Source organism: Saccoglossus kowalevskii, chromosome 3 (genome assembly GCF_978046115.1).
Source record: "Saccoglossus kowalevskii chromosome 3, keSacKowa6.1, whole genome shotgun sequence".
NCBI classification, from domain to species: domain Eukaryota; kingdom Metazoa; phylum Hemichordata; class Enteropneusta; family Harrimaniidae; genus Saccoglossus; species Saccoglossus kowalevskii.
The window spans coordinates 35,569,061-35,587,135 of NC_140643.1; the positions used below are offsets into that span (position 1 = coordinate 35,569,061).

At 34.4% G+C, this 18,075-nt stretch overlaps 2 protein-coding genes across 2 annotated transcripts; both read left to right on the top strand.

Moving 5' to 3' along the window:
- Positions 1 to 9,512: 9,512 nt before the first annotated feature.
- LOC144360714 (uncharacterized) lies at positions 9,513 to 15,317 on the top strand. The gene is made up of 8 exons (XM_085497476.1): positions 9,513 to 9,677; positions 9,833 to 9,991; positions 10,899 to 11,045; positions 11,613 to 11,767; positions 12,443 to 12,593; positions 13,145 to 13,303; positions 14,317 to 14,447; positions 15,065 to 15,317. The coding sequence occupies exons 1-8, from the start codon at positions 9,513 to 9,515 to the stop codon at positions 15,204 to 15,206; spliced, it is 1,209 nt and encodes a 402-aa protein (XP_085353602.1). The 3' UTR covers positions 15,207 to 15,317.
- On the top strand, positions 15,096 to 16,631 carry LOC146747852 (uncharacterized). Its single transcript, XM_085497139.1, has 2 exons — positions 15,096 to 15,626; positions 16,488 to 16,631. Exons 1-2 carry the CDS (start codon positions 15,215 to 15,217, stop codon positions 16,520 to 16,522), a joined length of 447 nt encoding a protein of 148 aa, XP_085353265.1. The 5' UTR covers positions 15,096 to 15,214; the 3' UTR covers positions 16,523 to 16,631.
- Positions 16,632 to 18,075: the final 1,444 nt, after the last annotated feature.

Consider the following 18,075-nt stretch of genomic DNA (forward strand, 5'->3'; position numbering starts at 1 on the left):
ATGGCGAATGCCTATCATGTAATGGTGAATGCCTATCAAGTGTGGTGAATGCCTATATCATGCAATGGTGAATGCCTATCATGCAATGGTGAATGCCTACCATGTTATAGTGAATGCCTATCATATTATAGTGAGTGCCTATCACGTCGTGGTGAATGCCTATCATGTAGTGCATATCATCTAGTGGAAATGAGTAAGATAAGACTCTTTATCTAAAGTGTCAGCAATGTTACTTTCTTTACAATACTGTCTCGCTAATTATTAGTGATAAGTGGTGTAGAATATTTTCACCTAAGGCATTGTGTCACTCAAAACGCTCGCATAATAAAAATAGAATAGACACAGTTCATTAAACTAATTGTTTCACTCAGTGAAAAAATACAAAACCGTACAGGAATAATACAAAGTACAGATAAAGATATTCAAAAAAACAACAACACTTGAGTTTCAAATATATTTTGACTAATGTAATCTGTCTAGACATATACAGGAAAACTGTGACATGCAGATCGGCAGATATAGTCATTTCAAAACACCGAATCAATCGCTATGAATAAACTACTCAAATCATACCTGATGACCACAAATATTGTTAGATGATCTGCATAATCGTCTATTCAAATCATACCTGATAACCACAAATATTGTTAGATGGTCTGCATAATCGTCTATTCAAATCATACCTGATGACCACGAATATTGTTAGATGATCTGCATAATCGTCTATTCAAATCATACCTGATGACCACAAATATTGTTAGATGATCTGCATATTCTTCTATTCAAATCATACCTAACGACCACAAATATTGTTAGATGATCTGCATAATCGTCTATTCAAATCATACCTGATGACCACAAATATTGTTAGATGATCTGCATAATCGTCTATTCAAATCATACCTAATAACCACAAATATTGTTAGATGATCTGCATAATCGTCTATTCAAAACATATCTGATGACCACAAATATTGTTAGATGATCTGCATATCGTCTATTCAAATCATACCTGATAACCACAAATATTATTAGATGGTCTGCATATTCTTCTATTCAAATCATACCTGATAACCACAAATATTGTTAGATGATCTGCATATTCTTCTATTCAAATCATACCTAACGACCACAAATATTGTTAGATGATCTGCATAATCGTCTATTCAAATCATACCTGATGACCACAAATATTGTTAGATGATCTGCATAATCGTCTATTCAAATCATACCTAATAACCACAAATATTGTTAGATGATCTGCATAATCGTCTATTCAAAACATATCTGATGACCACAAATATTGTTAGATGATCTGCATATCGTCTATTCAAATCATACCTGATAACCACAAATATTATTAGATGGTCTGCATATTCTTCTATTCAAATCATACCTGATAACCACAAATATTGTTAGATGATCTGCATATTCCTCTATTCAAATCATACCTGATGACCACAGATATTGTTAGATGATCTGCATATTCTTCTATTCAAATCATACCTGATAACCACAAATATTGTTAGATGATCTGCATAATCGTCTATTCAAATCATATTGGTACCCACAAATATTGTTAGATGATCTGCATATTCTTCTATTCAAATCATACCTGATAACCACAAATATTGTTAGATGGTCTGCATATTCTTCTATTCAAATCATACTTGATGACCACAAATATTGTTAGATGGTCTGCATATTCTTCTATTCAAATCGTACCTGGTGACCTGGTAAAAAAAGTGTATATCTAGATTATGTAATACGAATATAGAATGGTGGTATTGAATATGTGTACATGTATCTCGTATTTTAAAGAATCCACACGAATCCACACACAACATTCATAAAGGTGCCAGTGAAATTGTGTCTGTATCACCCTAATGTGGTACATGCACAGTATCATACATTGTTCTCTTCTCAATGAGAGCTAGGCTAACTGATTGAAGTAGAAAATTTCCAAGCTGTGTAGTAGAACATCAATTAGTATGTGTATACATGTTTAATACATGTACTATCCTTACAATTAGAATGAGGGAGGGTCACAATTTTTCATGTACCATTCAAGGGGGAGGTCAGCAAATTCCATGCAGATGTTTGTGAAGAGTCATATATTTTTATGTACGGTCAAAAAACACCGTCCTACCTCCCTGTACTTTTTGTCCAGTACCTTAGTGTATGATTTAGCATATATATACGACATTGAACATTTAGCTATGTGGAATGTTTTTAGTATAATTATTATCAACATAATTGTATTTGTCGGTCTTAACTGGTTCTTATGTATATGGCAATGGTTTCCTATTGTCGGAAGAGCTTTGAATTAGGGAGAATATGAGATTACTGTGAGATTTTGTATTCGAGTCTGTTGATTTCTCAGTTTCACAACAAAAATCAACTAAAATCCATTGTCACGATCAATGCTATTAATGGAGGCGAAAAGTGCTGTGCAAGATATGAATATGGCGCAGAGAAAAGGTAGGTGGGCAGTAGGTGACACAAAATAGTGCCATTTAAACTTATCATCTTTTATGTGGGATTTATACAAGGAGAAAAATGTATCGTTAAAATTTAAGAAATTCTCATCAATTACAGTTAAGCGACCAAGGACAAAACGATATGGATTGGAGTCATTGTCTTATTATGGTGCTAAAATGTGGAACTCGCTTCCTAACCGAATGAAGGAGTGCAATGATTTGTATTCTTTTAAGCAAATGGTGTCATTGTGGTCATCATCATTTTAGGATATTTTGTTAAGTCCTACTGCTGTTTTTCTCTGTGTTCGATGTTTGTATTTTTTTCTTTTGTTTGATGTAATTTTTAGTAGTCAGTGATATTAGCCTTTCAAACTGACTTTAAATAACGAATTGAATTGAATTGACCAGAATTTGCGACTTTCTTTAGAGCGAGCACTATAGACTTATTGGCTGCCAAGGGTTATATTGCTGAAGCATAATGAGCGTGATGTCTGGTAATTCCACTATCAAGGGTTCTATCTCCCGTGATATTCTTCAGATCGTAGTGCGGGAACATGGCTTTTATGAAGTGTATATTTGCAACATGATAAGTAAAAGTCTTGTTATCGTTGGAGTGGGTTCCAATGTTAGCCATTGTGACTGCATTCTATAACGTCACGAAGTACAGACTACCTGATTTTATTACCTTCATTTCACTATTTCTGTATTGCATTGTCCAATTTCAGGCCCGTAGCCACCACTTTTGGATAGGGGGTTCGAAAACAAAAATAATATATATTTGACGTGAAACGTGTGAATTTTATAATATTAAAAAAGTGTCTTTGAGCTCTGTTACAGACATTTTTATATTCTCGGTTTTAAATTAAATTGGTTTACTTTGTGTTACGTTGGTAAGTTATTTCACATCTTTGAACTATTTTACCATATAATTTTAGAGAAGGGGTCCTGAGCCATTCCCCACCCACAGACAAACGCACCCAAACACTAGATCCACTACGGCAAAATGTTGTAAACAAAAAAGACAAGACTATACGTATCTTAGCATTATTGTCTAAGCATTTTAAGGTAGAATGCTACTCACGAGTTTTTTCGCTCTTAGAAGATGTTTGTGCACATAAAAGTGACACGATTTCATGTCGAAATTATTCATTTTAGTATTAGACAATTTTGTATCATGTAATTTTATTTCTGTACAGGGCCTCAGCCCATCGTAGAAAATGTAATGAGTAGAAAAATGCATAGCACGTTTTAAAAACAATACAACATCCATGCAAACATATGGTACTAAGTTAAGCTGGATTAATATTCATCTCGTCGCTTGAAAACTTTTAAAAGATACAGAACTAGTTGATATATGGTGTGGCAGTTTGTGTAGCGACGAAGTAAGTGTCATGAATTTGTTTTTGCGTATCTGTTGACCGACTTAATTAGCTGATTATTAGCTGAATTGCTGTGTTATGTCTGTCATCGTTTAGGCCTATTTGAAGTTTTGGACGGAACTTGGCTCAGTGATTTGGAACTTATTACCAGATAACCGTCGCCATTCTGACAGTTGGTATTCATAGTTATTAATGTAGTGAACGATTAATCAAAAGATATGACGTATTCAGTACTTAGTTTGATTGGCTTTATGATTGAAGGTTACGCCCTAGAGTCTTTTTACTGCTTTGTAATTGGTTAGAGTTGTGAAAATGAATAAAGAGAGTTTGAGTTGGTCTTGGGGAGCACAGCACGATAGACGCAGTAGAGAGAGTGCAGTCCTGGAGAGTCGAAAGGCAGTCCTGGAGAGCCTTGGGGTGAGTCTAAGCACAGTCTTGGGCTAGTCTTGGGTCAGCCTTGTGATAGTCTTGGGGATTTTTCCCCAGGGCGCTGTGTCTTATAGAGTGCACGATTGACCGACTTGGACGAGAGCTGAAACGTATTTCGTTGTGTGTGTCTTATTTGACTGTAAAGTTAAAGTGACATTCCCGATCCCGTACCTCAAGGGGACGAGATAGAGAGACGAGACGAGTTTTCCCCCTGACAAGTGTGGAGAACCCCAGAGAGAAGAATTACCCCCTGATATAAGCCTAGACTATCAGTATTTGCAAAATTGCATATTGTATTATTTGACAAAAAATCAACCCTTAGATCATTTAAAATGGACATATATAAAAACAAAGTGAATTTCATTTTCTACCATGCTAAATTCAAGCATATCACTGCAAAAACTAAAAATTTATTGATCTAACTATGTTTTTGTGTGTCTACCTAATTCAACATTGTTTATGGCCAAAACAGCGAAAACTCGTCAGTATATATTTTAGTCTATAATTGCTTGCCAATAAATCCCCCAGGTTATAATACTACTTTGATTTTTCCGAAAGTACACAGCCTGGATGATTGGGAAATTGAGGCATGCCATTCTTGCTGACAATTTTTTTTTATTCTTTGAGTAAATATCTCTAAGAAATTTGCAGTATCTCCAACTTGTTTTTCAAACCAGACAATGCCGAAACCATATTTGAACAGGCGATTTTTATGTGGGTATCCCAAGTAAGTCTGCCGGTTTTGTCTAACCGTTTAAGCATGATATAACATGTTTTGGGGTCCCAGCTATTTTTTACTTCAACTAATTTTAACCAATATGAGATACAACGCTTAAAATAACTACAGCATAATGGCAGCCTTCCACATTCATCCAACATCGCTACATTGTTAGTACAACTATTAACGCTAAGTAGATATCTGCAAAATGTTGTCTGTACCCTCTCAATTTTCGTACCCCATATCGCTTCCATAAAAATAGCTGGCACAATGATTGCATCAAACAAATTAAATGCACTAACCAATGGCATACCACCAAGTTTCTTACAGTATGTAAATGTTTTGGTTCATTGTAAATCTGTTTTCAGAGGGCGGTAAAATAATATACATATAGTGGCAGTTTAGCAGCGGTCTCAATAGACTTCAATGACTACATCTCCTTTTTATGAATTCACTAAAAATATAGTAAATTTTCTAAGACATAAAAACAAAAAACGTGTAAAAAAATATGTTTGAAAATATGATTCGTCGCATAGTTTCAGTGCTGAAGCAACACTGTGAGGTAAATTGTTGGCTGCAAGGAGCTCTTCGACCTATACAACTCGTGATAATAAATCTTCGGCATTTTTTTAATGATCTGTTGAATCCGTAGCTATACACTATTGTCCAATAACACAGGCTACACGTACTAATAAAATAAGTTGACTACATTTGGCTGATACACTTGGAACAAAACAGTATATATGCCATCATTTAAGAATACAAAACTAATGAACCAAACTAGGAAAGTACAGTGTCGTGTTGTGTCAATCCCGTTCGATCTCCACCGTGATAATTTACTAACTAAGCGAACACTCGCACAAGACAAACGGCCCTATTCAGGACCACCACATCATTCAAAGAGTGACTACCATTACATTATTGTTTCAATGTTGTTTTAATATTTAACATCAGCTGCTGAATCTGATAGTTACCTCACTGAGTCAAGTGATTTAAACGATGATAATTATTTTAATTAATACTGTTTGTTTGTTCTAATCTACGATAATAAATCTGTTCACTTCCAAAATTCAGGGGGTTCGACCGAATCCACCGACCCCCCCAAACTACGGGCCTGTAATTTTAAAGCATTCGAATTCGACAGATGATACGCTACAGTTCGACAAACGTATGAGTCGAATATCATGTAACCGAATGTAAACGCTTCCTGGTTGTCATGTCGCGTTTCGGTCTTTTAAGTTGGAGATTGGATATTTTGCCATCGAACAGTGCAAACGACTAAATATAAGGACACGCCCCAAACAGCTGAATGGTTTAGATTATATTGATGGCAATACTAACCTGAACTAGCTACGTTAATATCGTTACTATATTCCATAATTGTCGGCCAACACAGGCGCCATATTTTAACATACAGTGGGTCACCTTGCTTCCACTGTGCTGTCTACGTTCAAAGTCAATTGTTTGAAATCATTTCTTTAAACGTTTATAAATTTTTGTTGTACACTATTTTTTACAGGATCTGGATTTGAAAATAAAATTTGTTGGCGAAGTAGCATATATCATGCAACATAGCATACCCAATATTACAGTGCTACACAGTACACAACTATATTACAGAGAAGACATGCTCACTTCAATTAAAATCATATCATATATAAACATAAATGTATGTAATTAAAGCGAGAGGATCGTCACATGCGCACGCGCGGGAATTGAGCCTCAAAGCGATGATAACAACACACGTTAAACACGCAAAGGCCCATGAGTAGACGCTTGTTTGTAAACAATGTCACGACTAGTTTAAGCTTTGAATTTGTCATTGTTCACAAACCGAAGTTTGTAATAAAAACACTAAACTTGTTTTCTGTGTGGATTTATGCAACTTTATTTGTACAATACAAGAATGATTCTATCGTTAAGTGGCGATATAAAAAGAATGCGTGCCCTACTTCAAACTGTGAAACAGGTCAAGGTAAAATAGTTATTGCAGGTTATGCTCAAGGGTCACTTAAATATTTACCTACCACCTCTGTGGCCAGTACATGCATGATATAACAGTCTTGTAACCTTGGTATAGTAAATCATTATAGATGCTGCTAATTGATTATTGATAACATACAAGAAATGAGGCGCAATGTATTTAAAACTTATCCTAACAGGCAATGCAGTGTGTATTCGCAGGTATCAGATTTAAATAGCTGCTTCTCATTCGAATGAAATCATTTTGGCTGTATTCCATGCACATCAATTTATGGGTGCTTTGCTGAAGATGAAATTTTTTAAATGTTATTTTACATACACAGTGAGTGGGGCATGACCTGTATTTGAAGGTCCTTTCAGTTTCCTTTGTAAATACATTTCTTGAATATTGTCAAGACCAAGTTTAGTATACGGAGATTTATTTGAGCAGTTTACACGGGATCTATGTCGTTTTCAAACACTTGTTATAGATATTCTGATCTCCTAAGATTATAGGCTTGTCTCATACTGCAGTATTGCTGTTTCATTATTCCTTGTGGTCACATTGCGTAATAAATCACTGGCAAATATGGTACAACCAAGGCTTCTAAACTGGGCGATTTGAAACAGTAGCGTGATACATCTGCTTGGGTCTTACGTCATAAAATCTTTGCCCAAAAATTCATAATTGAAACAAAGCATATATACAAGACAGAATTTGATGCGCCGAATACCTTTTTAACAAACAAAATGCTCTCGGAGTGGCCTGCCTGACTGACACCACATTTTAGTGAAAGCTGAAAAAAGATTATTGGCGTGACAATAATTTGAACCAGACCAATAGCGTTGATTTTGTAGTTTGCAGCAAAGTTCCTCCATCTTCCGTCTGGAAATGAAATGCAATCTATCGTACCAATGCTTGTAGCTGGTAAACAAACTGTTGACAGTTATACCATCTGTTACCCAAAAGAACCATGCATATAATTAATATACAGACTTCAGTATCAGTGAGCATATGCATGTACCACCAGCCATATCAAAATAAAAAAGCACAGGAATTATTTGAGTATTTTGTCGAAATATAATTAAATACAATACAATTAAAGTACCTTATCAATTTTATAACGGGTTGTTCAAACCACCAAACACATTTTGTATAACCGAGTTATGACAATCTCTTGCAAATGGGACAGAAACCTGAACGTATTGAAAGATAAGTACTGCAAAAATGTGAACTAATTGACATTTATTAGTAAGATTAGGGTTATTCATGCCAAATTACTGTGTCCATATAAGCCACAGAGTCACCACGCCTTGCAAATTTCCATTATGAGTGCTGACCCCAAATCCAGCTGATTGACATCTTAACTTTTGCATGACTCAAATAATTCAATAAAAAAGTGATTCTAAAAACTTATCTAAGCTCGTAGGGTTATGATTATGATAGATATTTAGTCCTCGTGTATTTCCTACATGTGTAGCGTCATTTAAGATTCTCTGTAGTTCCTCTATACATATGGCTCAAAAGGTTATGGCTACTTATAGAGAATCGCTCATCTGTGATAACAGCATATCAGGAATCATTCATATATTATCACAAGTTGGACTGTCAAAATTATTATGTGACACAAAGTTGGACAACAAGAATTACTATCTGACATCATCGAATTATCGGCCTTTCGTCGCAGTACATTGATTAATACAATACTATTTATTAAATATTGCCTAAATATAAGACAGCAACGCCTAAAAAGAGTACAATTGACATGTATATTCCAATTTGAAGCAAAAATCCTAAACCCCAACATGTTATAGGTTTTGTTAACAGAATTTGAGTCGAGTCCGAGTAAAGAAGTTTACACCATAACTGGTGTAAGTGCCGACCAGAAACGACCACAAAACACACACAAGTAAATCGCACAATATTAACTAACATTTCTGATATAAAAACGAGGCGAAATGGGATTTTCCCAGATGTTCTTAACTCTAACGTCTGTCCCAATTTGATAACCAGGCGCGGATTTTTGGGGAGGCAAGCCCCCTACTTAGGCCCGCAAAAAATGACAAACCAATTGACAAAACCAGCCTACCGGAGGTCTACTTCGGCTACGCGCGCACTCTTACCGAATCCGCTTACTGGATCCGTCAGTGATAACACTGCCAGTGGTCGTACACAAGTACTAAAGCGTGTACCAGTCTTCTTAGAAAATATTTTCAAAAAAATAACAATCAATAAAGCCAAGCCATATCAGGATATCAAATGTTATGAAATTACGTCCCCGGGTCATGTCCCAAGTTGTTTGAAAAAGTTTGGGCTATGTACGTAAGCCACTGCACACTGTAACTTGCAAGTGTATTTCAGTATATGGCCTCACTGGATTTTGACCAGCCTATTTTTATACGATCGATCTTTATTGTTTTGCACAGCACGTTTTACAACACTGGGACTGAAGGTCGAAATTTTGCTGAGGTGGCATTGATAGGGGACAGCAAAAGCGGAATTATACCGAGCATTGTCTAAACGTTTCACAGTGGCGCACTATTATGGCTTCAAAACAACTAAACAAATTTAGTGGGCGTAGTGGGTTTAATACCAAACTGAAACATGACAATTTAATAGATAGTATTTTGGGTGCAATCTATGGTAATTGTGTTGGTGATGCTATTGGACTGCTGACAGAATTCATGGCGAAACCAGAAGCTACAGACGTAAGTATAACTACCAAGATAAGATTGAAAAACCACACCCATGGTTTAGTGTGAGAAAATATTGTACATAGACACAGTGACAATGATAAGTGAATCGTGGTTGAGCGGGTTTACCATAATACGTGATATAACAACAGTTGTGCATTTTATTTTAGTGGTATGGTCATGAGAAGGAATTGGAATTGGACATGAAAGAAAGATTGAATCGTCAAGGTTACAGGTGTCATCAAAGTAGATGGAAAACTGGTGACTGGACCGATGACAGTGATCAAATGATTCTGATACTACAATCAATAATAGATAATAAGGGAAAGGTTAGACCCAGCTGCTCTAAACATTCTTATTTTGCATTTTTTTAGATTTAATACAATGCCTACCACCATTGTAAGCTTGTGTCAAAACACACACACATTTTCTTTCTAGCCATGTGTTCAATGTCATGCTCACATATGGATATCATCTCCAATGACCATGTCTTTTATTTCTCTACTTACAGTATTCATGCCCTCTCATTCCATTGTCACAGGCGTGGCCATTCGATCATTTCACAAAGCTAGTTATCATGCTCAACATTTTGTTCCCACCTAACTCAACTTTTTATCACAGTTTTTTATCTAAATTTGTAAAAGCCAGAGGTCGGCGGGACAGTGTCTCTACAGGGATCCACAACCCTGACAACATTAATTGTCTCAAGGTATGACCCAGTTCAGGTTGCATGGGTCTCGGAGGATATAGGCTTTAATGAGACCTGAAAGCGGGGCCACCTGGGGAATGTTTGCAAATCAAGCGCAATGTTGTTGTGATCTCCACTGGCAGCCCATCAGGACAACAATAATACTTTCAAATGAGAGCTAACACATCCCTGCTTTCCACCCCATCACCCACCTAAGGTTATTCATTGGAGACATTAACAACTATGTATGTTAAATTTTGGTGTAGAAATAATATATATTTCAAATAACGAAGGTGAGGGGTTACACAGCAGTATTTTAGTCCAGCAATAAGCATGCACTGAGTTAGTATTGTCACTGAGTGTATGCTCGTTGGCTAGTGATGTTAATCACTGGTTATTTTGAACAGAAATCTGTAGTTCTGTGTTTGGAAACTGGGTGAATATTGCTCTATCATTATTTATTTTGAGCAGAATAATACATATATCGCATACTGGCGTTACATGTGGAGTTGACCAACAAGATATTCTAACACTTTTTAACTTCCTAGGTTGATCCTACAGACTTTGCAAAGAAACTAAGCCACTGGGCACAAAATGGTTTTCGGGAGCTTGGTGACACTGGAGGTATGGGTATAGGAAATACAACATATCAAGTTATTACTCACAATGCGTTTAAAGGACCTAAACCTTTCAAGGTTAATTTATTTATTTATTCACAATACTATATAACTTTATTGCATGACAATATGATGTATCGTATATATCAAAACACAAATCACATACTCTAACACTGCTAGTACTAGGTTAGTTAGTAATTATTGTTGATGCAACCCGTTTTGTAGCACAAACTCACTAATACTAGTACAACATAATTAAAGGAAATTCCATTGTTAGACAAAAATAGATGTGCTAGCTTATTAATAATGTCATTTGACGTAAAATGAAGTGATATGTTTTCATAGATGATATAGAAAGATTGCTAATGTGTGTGCTCAGTTTCAGTAAAATCTATACATTTTATTCCAATCATTAACATGGTTCATCAGTTTTCACAAGCCCTGGAGACCTTAGTAACAGACCCAGGGTAAACAGATAATTTCTACTAGTCCTGTTGGAAAAATCACTAATTCAAAAAAAGAAAGTATTGAATTTCTCATTTAACTCACAGTGAATCAGTGTGAATGTCATTCTGTACGTGTCTTGATGCATGTGCATAGTATGTTGCTGTTTCTGTAATTTCTATTATATTTTTTTATTCAAAGGCAGCAGAAGCTGTTTGGAAATCTAGTGGATGTTTTCTGGCACCCAATGGTGCTGTTATGAGAACCTCCATACTTGGCATTCATAACTTTGATGATATGGAAACGGTTGTCAATAATACAAAAAAGATTTGTAAAACAACTCATGCTGATCCGAGGTATGATTAAAGTAAATCAAAAAGTGATAATTAAGTCTGAAACAAATCAGCCCTGGTTTCAGGAATTTGTTTTAAAAAAATGTCTTTAAAGGTTGTTTATATTAAAAATGGTAAATAACATAAGCCTTAAAGTTGCAAACTTGGTATAGTCAATCCACTGGGGTTCTGTAGTACGGAAGAAACAGTGCAGCACAACTTTGTGTTTAAAAGTACGTTTTGCTAAACCCCTCTTAATGGTTTCAGTTATACATTTGAATTAGCGTATGCTATTTACGGATTATGCTATGGCATATAGCCAAAATATCAGTTCGTTTAAAACTATTATAATAGTTAAAACTACAGTAGGTTATCCATCTATTCCAACCTTTGAAATGAAAAACACACTCTGTAAATTAATTCATTTTCATTATTATTTAATTTCACTATTTTGATATTTGATCATATTCACTGGGTTCCAGATTTTCCAGGGAAATCAATAATTTAAAATTTCAATTTTACATGTTAATGTGGATTTTATTTATTAGTGGAGTTTATCGTGAAATATAAGAGAAAAAGTATATTTGCTGGATTTTATTTTCACGGAATCATCCCTTCAGGGAAAATAGCGAAAATAAAGTATTCTACAGTATTAGTTGTTATGTTAAATCCAGACATTTAAATGTTTTATCTTCATAGATGTGCCGCATCGTGTGTAGCCGTAACATCAGCAATAGCAATGATGTTAAAAGGTGACCGACATAGAGGTTTAAATGGTGAAGTTGTTGCTGGAGGAATAATTGAAGATGCTTTTCATGAAGCTAAAGAATGTCTTTCTACCGATACAGAGGTAAATAACTAATAATATATTCTATTGATTTGGTTGTCAGGTATATATACATAAATATTTTATAAATAAGTTCTAAATATTCATACTTGGTGGCCGCAATTTGCATTTATACGCTGTAATAGATAGAAATATTGAAAATGAAAATTCGATCAAAAGATGATCCAGGGCGATGTTTTGAAGCCAGTACTGTAGTAGTAGTAGTAGTAGTACTGTAGTAGCCAGTTGTAGTAGTTATGCTATGTTTTTTTTGAAAATTATAACCTATGGAGAACTTTTTGGTCTTTTGGTTTTGTTTTATAACCTTTTCAACTATCTCAGGGGAATTTTAAACCTTTGAAAATTGGTATCGAAATGGGTTTACAAATTTAAAGACTCTGAATTTCATTCAAATGCAAACATGTAGGTAGGTAAGTAAGTGTTGTCTTTTTTTTCAAATCTGTTTAAATGCTTACGCAAGAACAAATCCTTCTTTTGCAATAAAAGTGAATTTTTCATTATTATTCTTAGCAAAGAAATAATTTAATCATTATTTGTGTATTATTTATTTTCAGAAAAATGAACTACATTGGTATATGAATGTAGAGAAAATAGATGAGCTAGATTTAGATGAATCTGCTAAAATTGGTTACACGTATAAGTGTCTTGGTGCTGCATTTTGGGCTTTCAAACAAAATGATTTCAGACAAGCACTGACAACAATTGTCAGGGAGGTTAGTATATTGTAACAAAAACAGATTCTATCTTATTTGCATTCTTAGTTCATAGGAGGTTATTGTATTTCAAGGCTTGTTGACAGATAATCTAAAATAAGTTCGTTTTAATCTAAGTTATTTTAGTGAAAGTGATAGGTTTCATCATGATGGTCATGGGTTCAAATAGTGCATCTAACAATTGGTATCTTTGCAAAACCCCAGATGTGATGCTGTTTAAAGCTCTAATTTTGTTTGTTCTGTTCATGCAAATTCCGTCAAATCGATCCAAAAAGGTGTTGCTATGGGTTGTATTTCATTTCATTAATATATTGCTTCTGGTTCTGTGCGATTGTAGTATTTCATGAATACAATTGCCATAAATATTTGCTGAGGTTTCATTGGTTGGTTTGGGTCAAATGCATGCAACATGCAGGGTTTTTTCTAAACCAGGGAACAGGGGCGCAGCGCCCTGATACTCGCGACTGGCGCTCTCTTACCGAATTGCCGATTGAACTTTCAAGTCATAAGTATATTTCTTGAGCCGCACACTTCCGTGCTGCCGTACAGCATGAAATCTTTTTCAAATATATTTTTCTCTGTGACAAGTTCTCAGCAACCCCAGCTGATAATGTGTCCGGACACCAAATACACTAAAATTACTCTAAAAATATTTCAATGGCGATAGATACACAGTTAAAATGGCATAAAAACCTTCCAATATAGCATTTCCAAGTTGATCCGCCCTTTCACACCTATCCCCCCGCTTGGTCACTCCGCTTCCTCGCTGGTGTGTGCTCCCTCTTGTTCATTTTCTCTAGAAAAACCCATGAGCATGCATTTCTTGTTATATTTCATCTCAGTAGTTTACATACTTGTATGCAGTCAGTTTTCTTTATAAAGCAAACTGTATTTGTCACAGTATTAGGTAATTTATGGGTATAACATAAATTAAACTGTCTTTGTTTACTTGAGTTTTTTCATCTTCTTATATTGCTTTAATGGTATGTATAATAGTGATATTTCATCTACAGGCTGGTGATGCTGACACTAATGGTGCCGTAGCTGGTGCTCTATTGGGATGTAAACTGGGATTTCAAAAGTTACCCAAATCATGGACAGATGGTCTACTACACAAGAAGTGGCTAGAAGCAAAGATAAAACAGTATGTACATAAAGGTCAATTTATTTTAATGTTGCTATACAAATTAGACCTAAAATGTGTTCATAATTCTGACAAATTACAGTACAGCCTTCATAAAAAAATTATAGTTGAAACATTAAATTTAACTGAATTAAGAACTGAAATATCTCATTGAATTTTGAAATAAAAACAGTTGTTAAATTTAATTGTAAGTAAAAGTTTTCATTATTCATTAACACAGAAAACAACATCATTACTACTTAGTGAATGGTCACTAATTAGTATTTTTATATTGTAAATCACACAGCAAAAACAATTTGAATTTAGCTGTCATCAAAACACTGTACCAACCTGTTGAAAGTATTACGGACCTCTTTCTTTTTTGCCAAATGTGTAGTGTAGTGTGTGACAGAAATATAATTGTATCACATGAAATAGAAATGCTTTTTGCTGGCATTTCAGACCATTATCTTTCATCAAATTATGACTACAAGTAAGAAATTAAGATGTATAATAATATTATGGAAAAGTATGCACTCAGGCAGCACTGGATCACATTGTTGCAGTATTCTTGTGATAAGTTTGTAATCAGTCAAATGCAGTTATATTAAATAATAATTTGTTGGTATATGTTACAGGTTTTTCGAGATAAAGATGGGATCACTTGTCAAACAAATGACAGAAACAACTGCTGAACAAGTTCCAGATGTGAAAAAAAGCCTGATGATTCGGAAAAACAAGAAACAACTCCTCAACAAACCGAACAAGTTTCAAACCTAACAAAGGAGATGACTGATGATTTGAAACAACAAGAAACAACTCCTTCACAAACCGAACAAGTTTCAGACCAAACAAGAGAGATGACTGATGAATTGAAACAACAAGAAACAACTCCTTCACAAACCGAACAAGTTTCAGACCAAACAAGAGAGATGACTGATGAATTGAAACAACAAGAAACAACTCCTCCACAAACCGAACAAGTTTCAGAACTAACAAAGAATATGGCTGATGAATTGAAGCAACAAGAAGTAACTTCTGAAGATCCAGAAAAGCCTGGTGACTTGAAAAAAGATGAAGAATCCACATCTCCAAGTGACACAAATGTACTGGAAAAAGATAGTGAGAGTCAATCATTTGATAAGGACGCAACAACTGAAACAGAATCGGCTATGGAGGTAGATGAAGAAGAAATAAAAGGTGAGCGACAGAACCCCAGCAAAGAAAATCAAGAAATATATGAGACACAATTGTAAAATTTTGCAGTCTAAGTACTTTGTACTTAATATATCATTATGGTAAAAATTATCTGGTAAGACAGGATGGAGTTACATGTACACTATGAAATCATTTTCTGGTTCGCTATACAGCATGTACATTTTGTCCATTTCATAATAACATTTTTATGTAAAATTTGCCGCACAGTTTGACATTGAAGAGTTTGTTCTGTGATGAATAATACCGCTGACAGTAAACTCTAATTTTTGTCAGATGGTAATGCTGTAAATAAGGCAATCTTGTTTTCATGATATTAAATAATTAACTATAATATAGATGAAATATTAATATTTTTAATTCATTTTAAGTTTCATGTAATTTGTATAACCAGTTAACTGATAATTTTTTTGTTTGTTTCCAAATTGTTATTTGTCGCTTTGTTTTTAATTAATTGTTGCTTTGTTTTTATGTAGATTTATAAACAGCAACAGTTGTATCTACTGTAAAAGGATTAATTATTCACTGGGTTTTAATTTTGCTTATTTCACTAACTGCAAAATGCGCTTAATTAAACCCAGTGAAAATTAGTCATTTTACAGTATCTCAAATGACTGACACCTACACTGCTGTTATGAATATTGTAAATTGACAAGGCCTTGTCAATCATAATGTCTGCAGATGATGGGGAGAGAGGATATTGTATGAAAAAGTTGGCCATTGGTGGGGTTCTGTTTACAAGAGTCTAGGTACAATTGTTTGGTTTATAATTGTACACCAACTAGAAAACATACAATTTCTAATACCGAAGAGATTACAGCTTAATTTTCTCTTGCAAACTTACAGGTGCACGTTTTACATGCAACTGCTGTGTATCTTGATTGTAAATCCTGGTGCCCTTATGGTCTGACATGTACAAATGAAAGGATTGTAAATACTGAATGTCCAATCAAGGGGAAAAGATTAAAATGCAGTTGAGCAAAAATGTCAGTATATAATCAATTTATTACAGTCATTATGCCATGAATGCATTTTAATACCGGGGGAAACACTTACAACTGTGTGTCTCCCATTACTCCTTTTACATGCTGTATTGTTTTTTTGGCTCCTGTGTTTAAAGCACACAAGTCTTTGCCTGTCTGTATGTGTGTGTGTATGTCTGTCTGTCACTGATATCTAAAGAAACACTCATTGGATTTTGATGCAACTTGGTACATAGGTGCAGATTTGATTAGTTTTGGGTAAAAATATGTGCATATTAGTTGCCTAATTTGCATAATGATTCGTAAATTTTTTGCTTTTCCACTGATATCTCAAGTGCTAATCATCATATTTCAATAAAACTTGGCACAGACCTGATAGTTTTTAGGGTAATATCAGTACATAATAATTACCTAATTTGTATAATTAATTAACTTTCAGTTTTTGATATTTCAAGTAGTAATCATCACATTTCAATTAAATTTGATACATAGATACTCGAGGACTATGTAAAGATTGATTATTTTGGGCTAAATATTTGTGCATATTAATCACCTAATTTGCATAATTATTCAATATTCAACTTTCACACTGATATCTCAAGTACTAATTATTTCATTTCATTGAAACTTGGTACATAGATGCTCTAGAACAATGTAAAAACCTCATTAGATTTAGGTTAAGATCTGTTCCTATTAATTCTCTCATTAGCATAATAATTCATAATTTTTGGGTTCTAATCACATTTCAATTAAACTTGGTACATAGATGGTCTGTTACATTGCGCAGACCATATTAGTTTTACACTCTTCATGTTAATTACCTGATCGGCATAATTAATTTTCAGCTTTTTCATCAATATCTCAAGTACAATTAATTTTTAATTAATTTTTAATGTGTGTCCAATTCTCTCAGCACACAGGAGTTCTTTCGAAGCTTTCTTTGATTTAAATTTGCCATTTGTTTTTTTCATATTTACAGTATTTTGGCAAAACCCAAAAAAAAGTTCTGTTTCTGAGCACGATGACCAAAACGAATCTTGTTGTGTTTTGCCTAACATTTAATACTTTTGTATTGTGGGGGAACAAACCTTTTTGTTGAATATTGGGATAATGTTTTACTACAAGATGTCTACTTTGTTGCAATTTTGTTATCATTTATTTCCACCAGTAAAGCAATGTGTCTAATGTCAAGCATTGCTTATATTCCTAGTGCGTTTTTTATATTATACAATTACCAGTATAGTATATGGCCAAGCTAACATGAGATTGACTGTGAAAATACTTCCAGTAGTCCCAGTTAAAGATGAGATCGATGATTGTAAGCTTTTTTTTTAAATTGTGTTTTTCCTAATGCAAATAAATATTGATTATCCACATGTTATACATTTTCTGATTGGTCTATTCATGACAATCCGGATCTCAAAATTCTTGAATCTGTGTCAGTTTTACTC

Bases quoted from the DNA above. Each gene is read 5' to 3' on its own strand.
- LOC146747852 (XM_085497139.1), top strand. From the start codon at position 15,215: ATGACTGATGATTTGAAACAACAAGAAACAACTCCTTCACAAACCGAA. The intron at 15,627-16,487 runs GTGAGCGACAGA...GCAAACTTACAG, and splicing joins AGATGAAGAAGAAATAAAAG to GTGCACGTTTTACATGCAAC.
- LOC144360714 (XM_085497476.1), top strand. From the start codon at position 9,513: ATGGCTTCAAAACAACTAAACAAATTTAGTGGGCGTAGTGGGTTTAAT. The intron at 11,768-12,442 runs GTATGATTAAAG...TTATCTTCATAG, and splicing joins ACAACTCATGCTGATCCGAG to ATGTGCCGCATCGTGTGTAG. The intron at 12,594-13,144 runs GTAAATAACTAA...ATTTATTTTCAG, and splicing joins GTCTTTCTACCGATACAGAG to AAAAATGAACTACATTGGTA.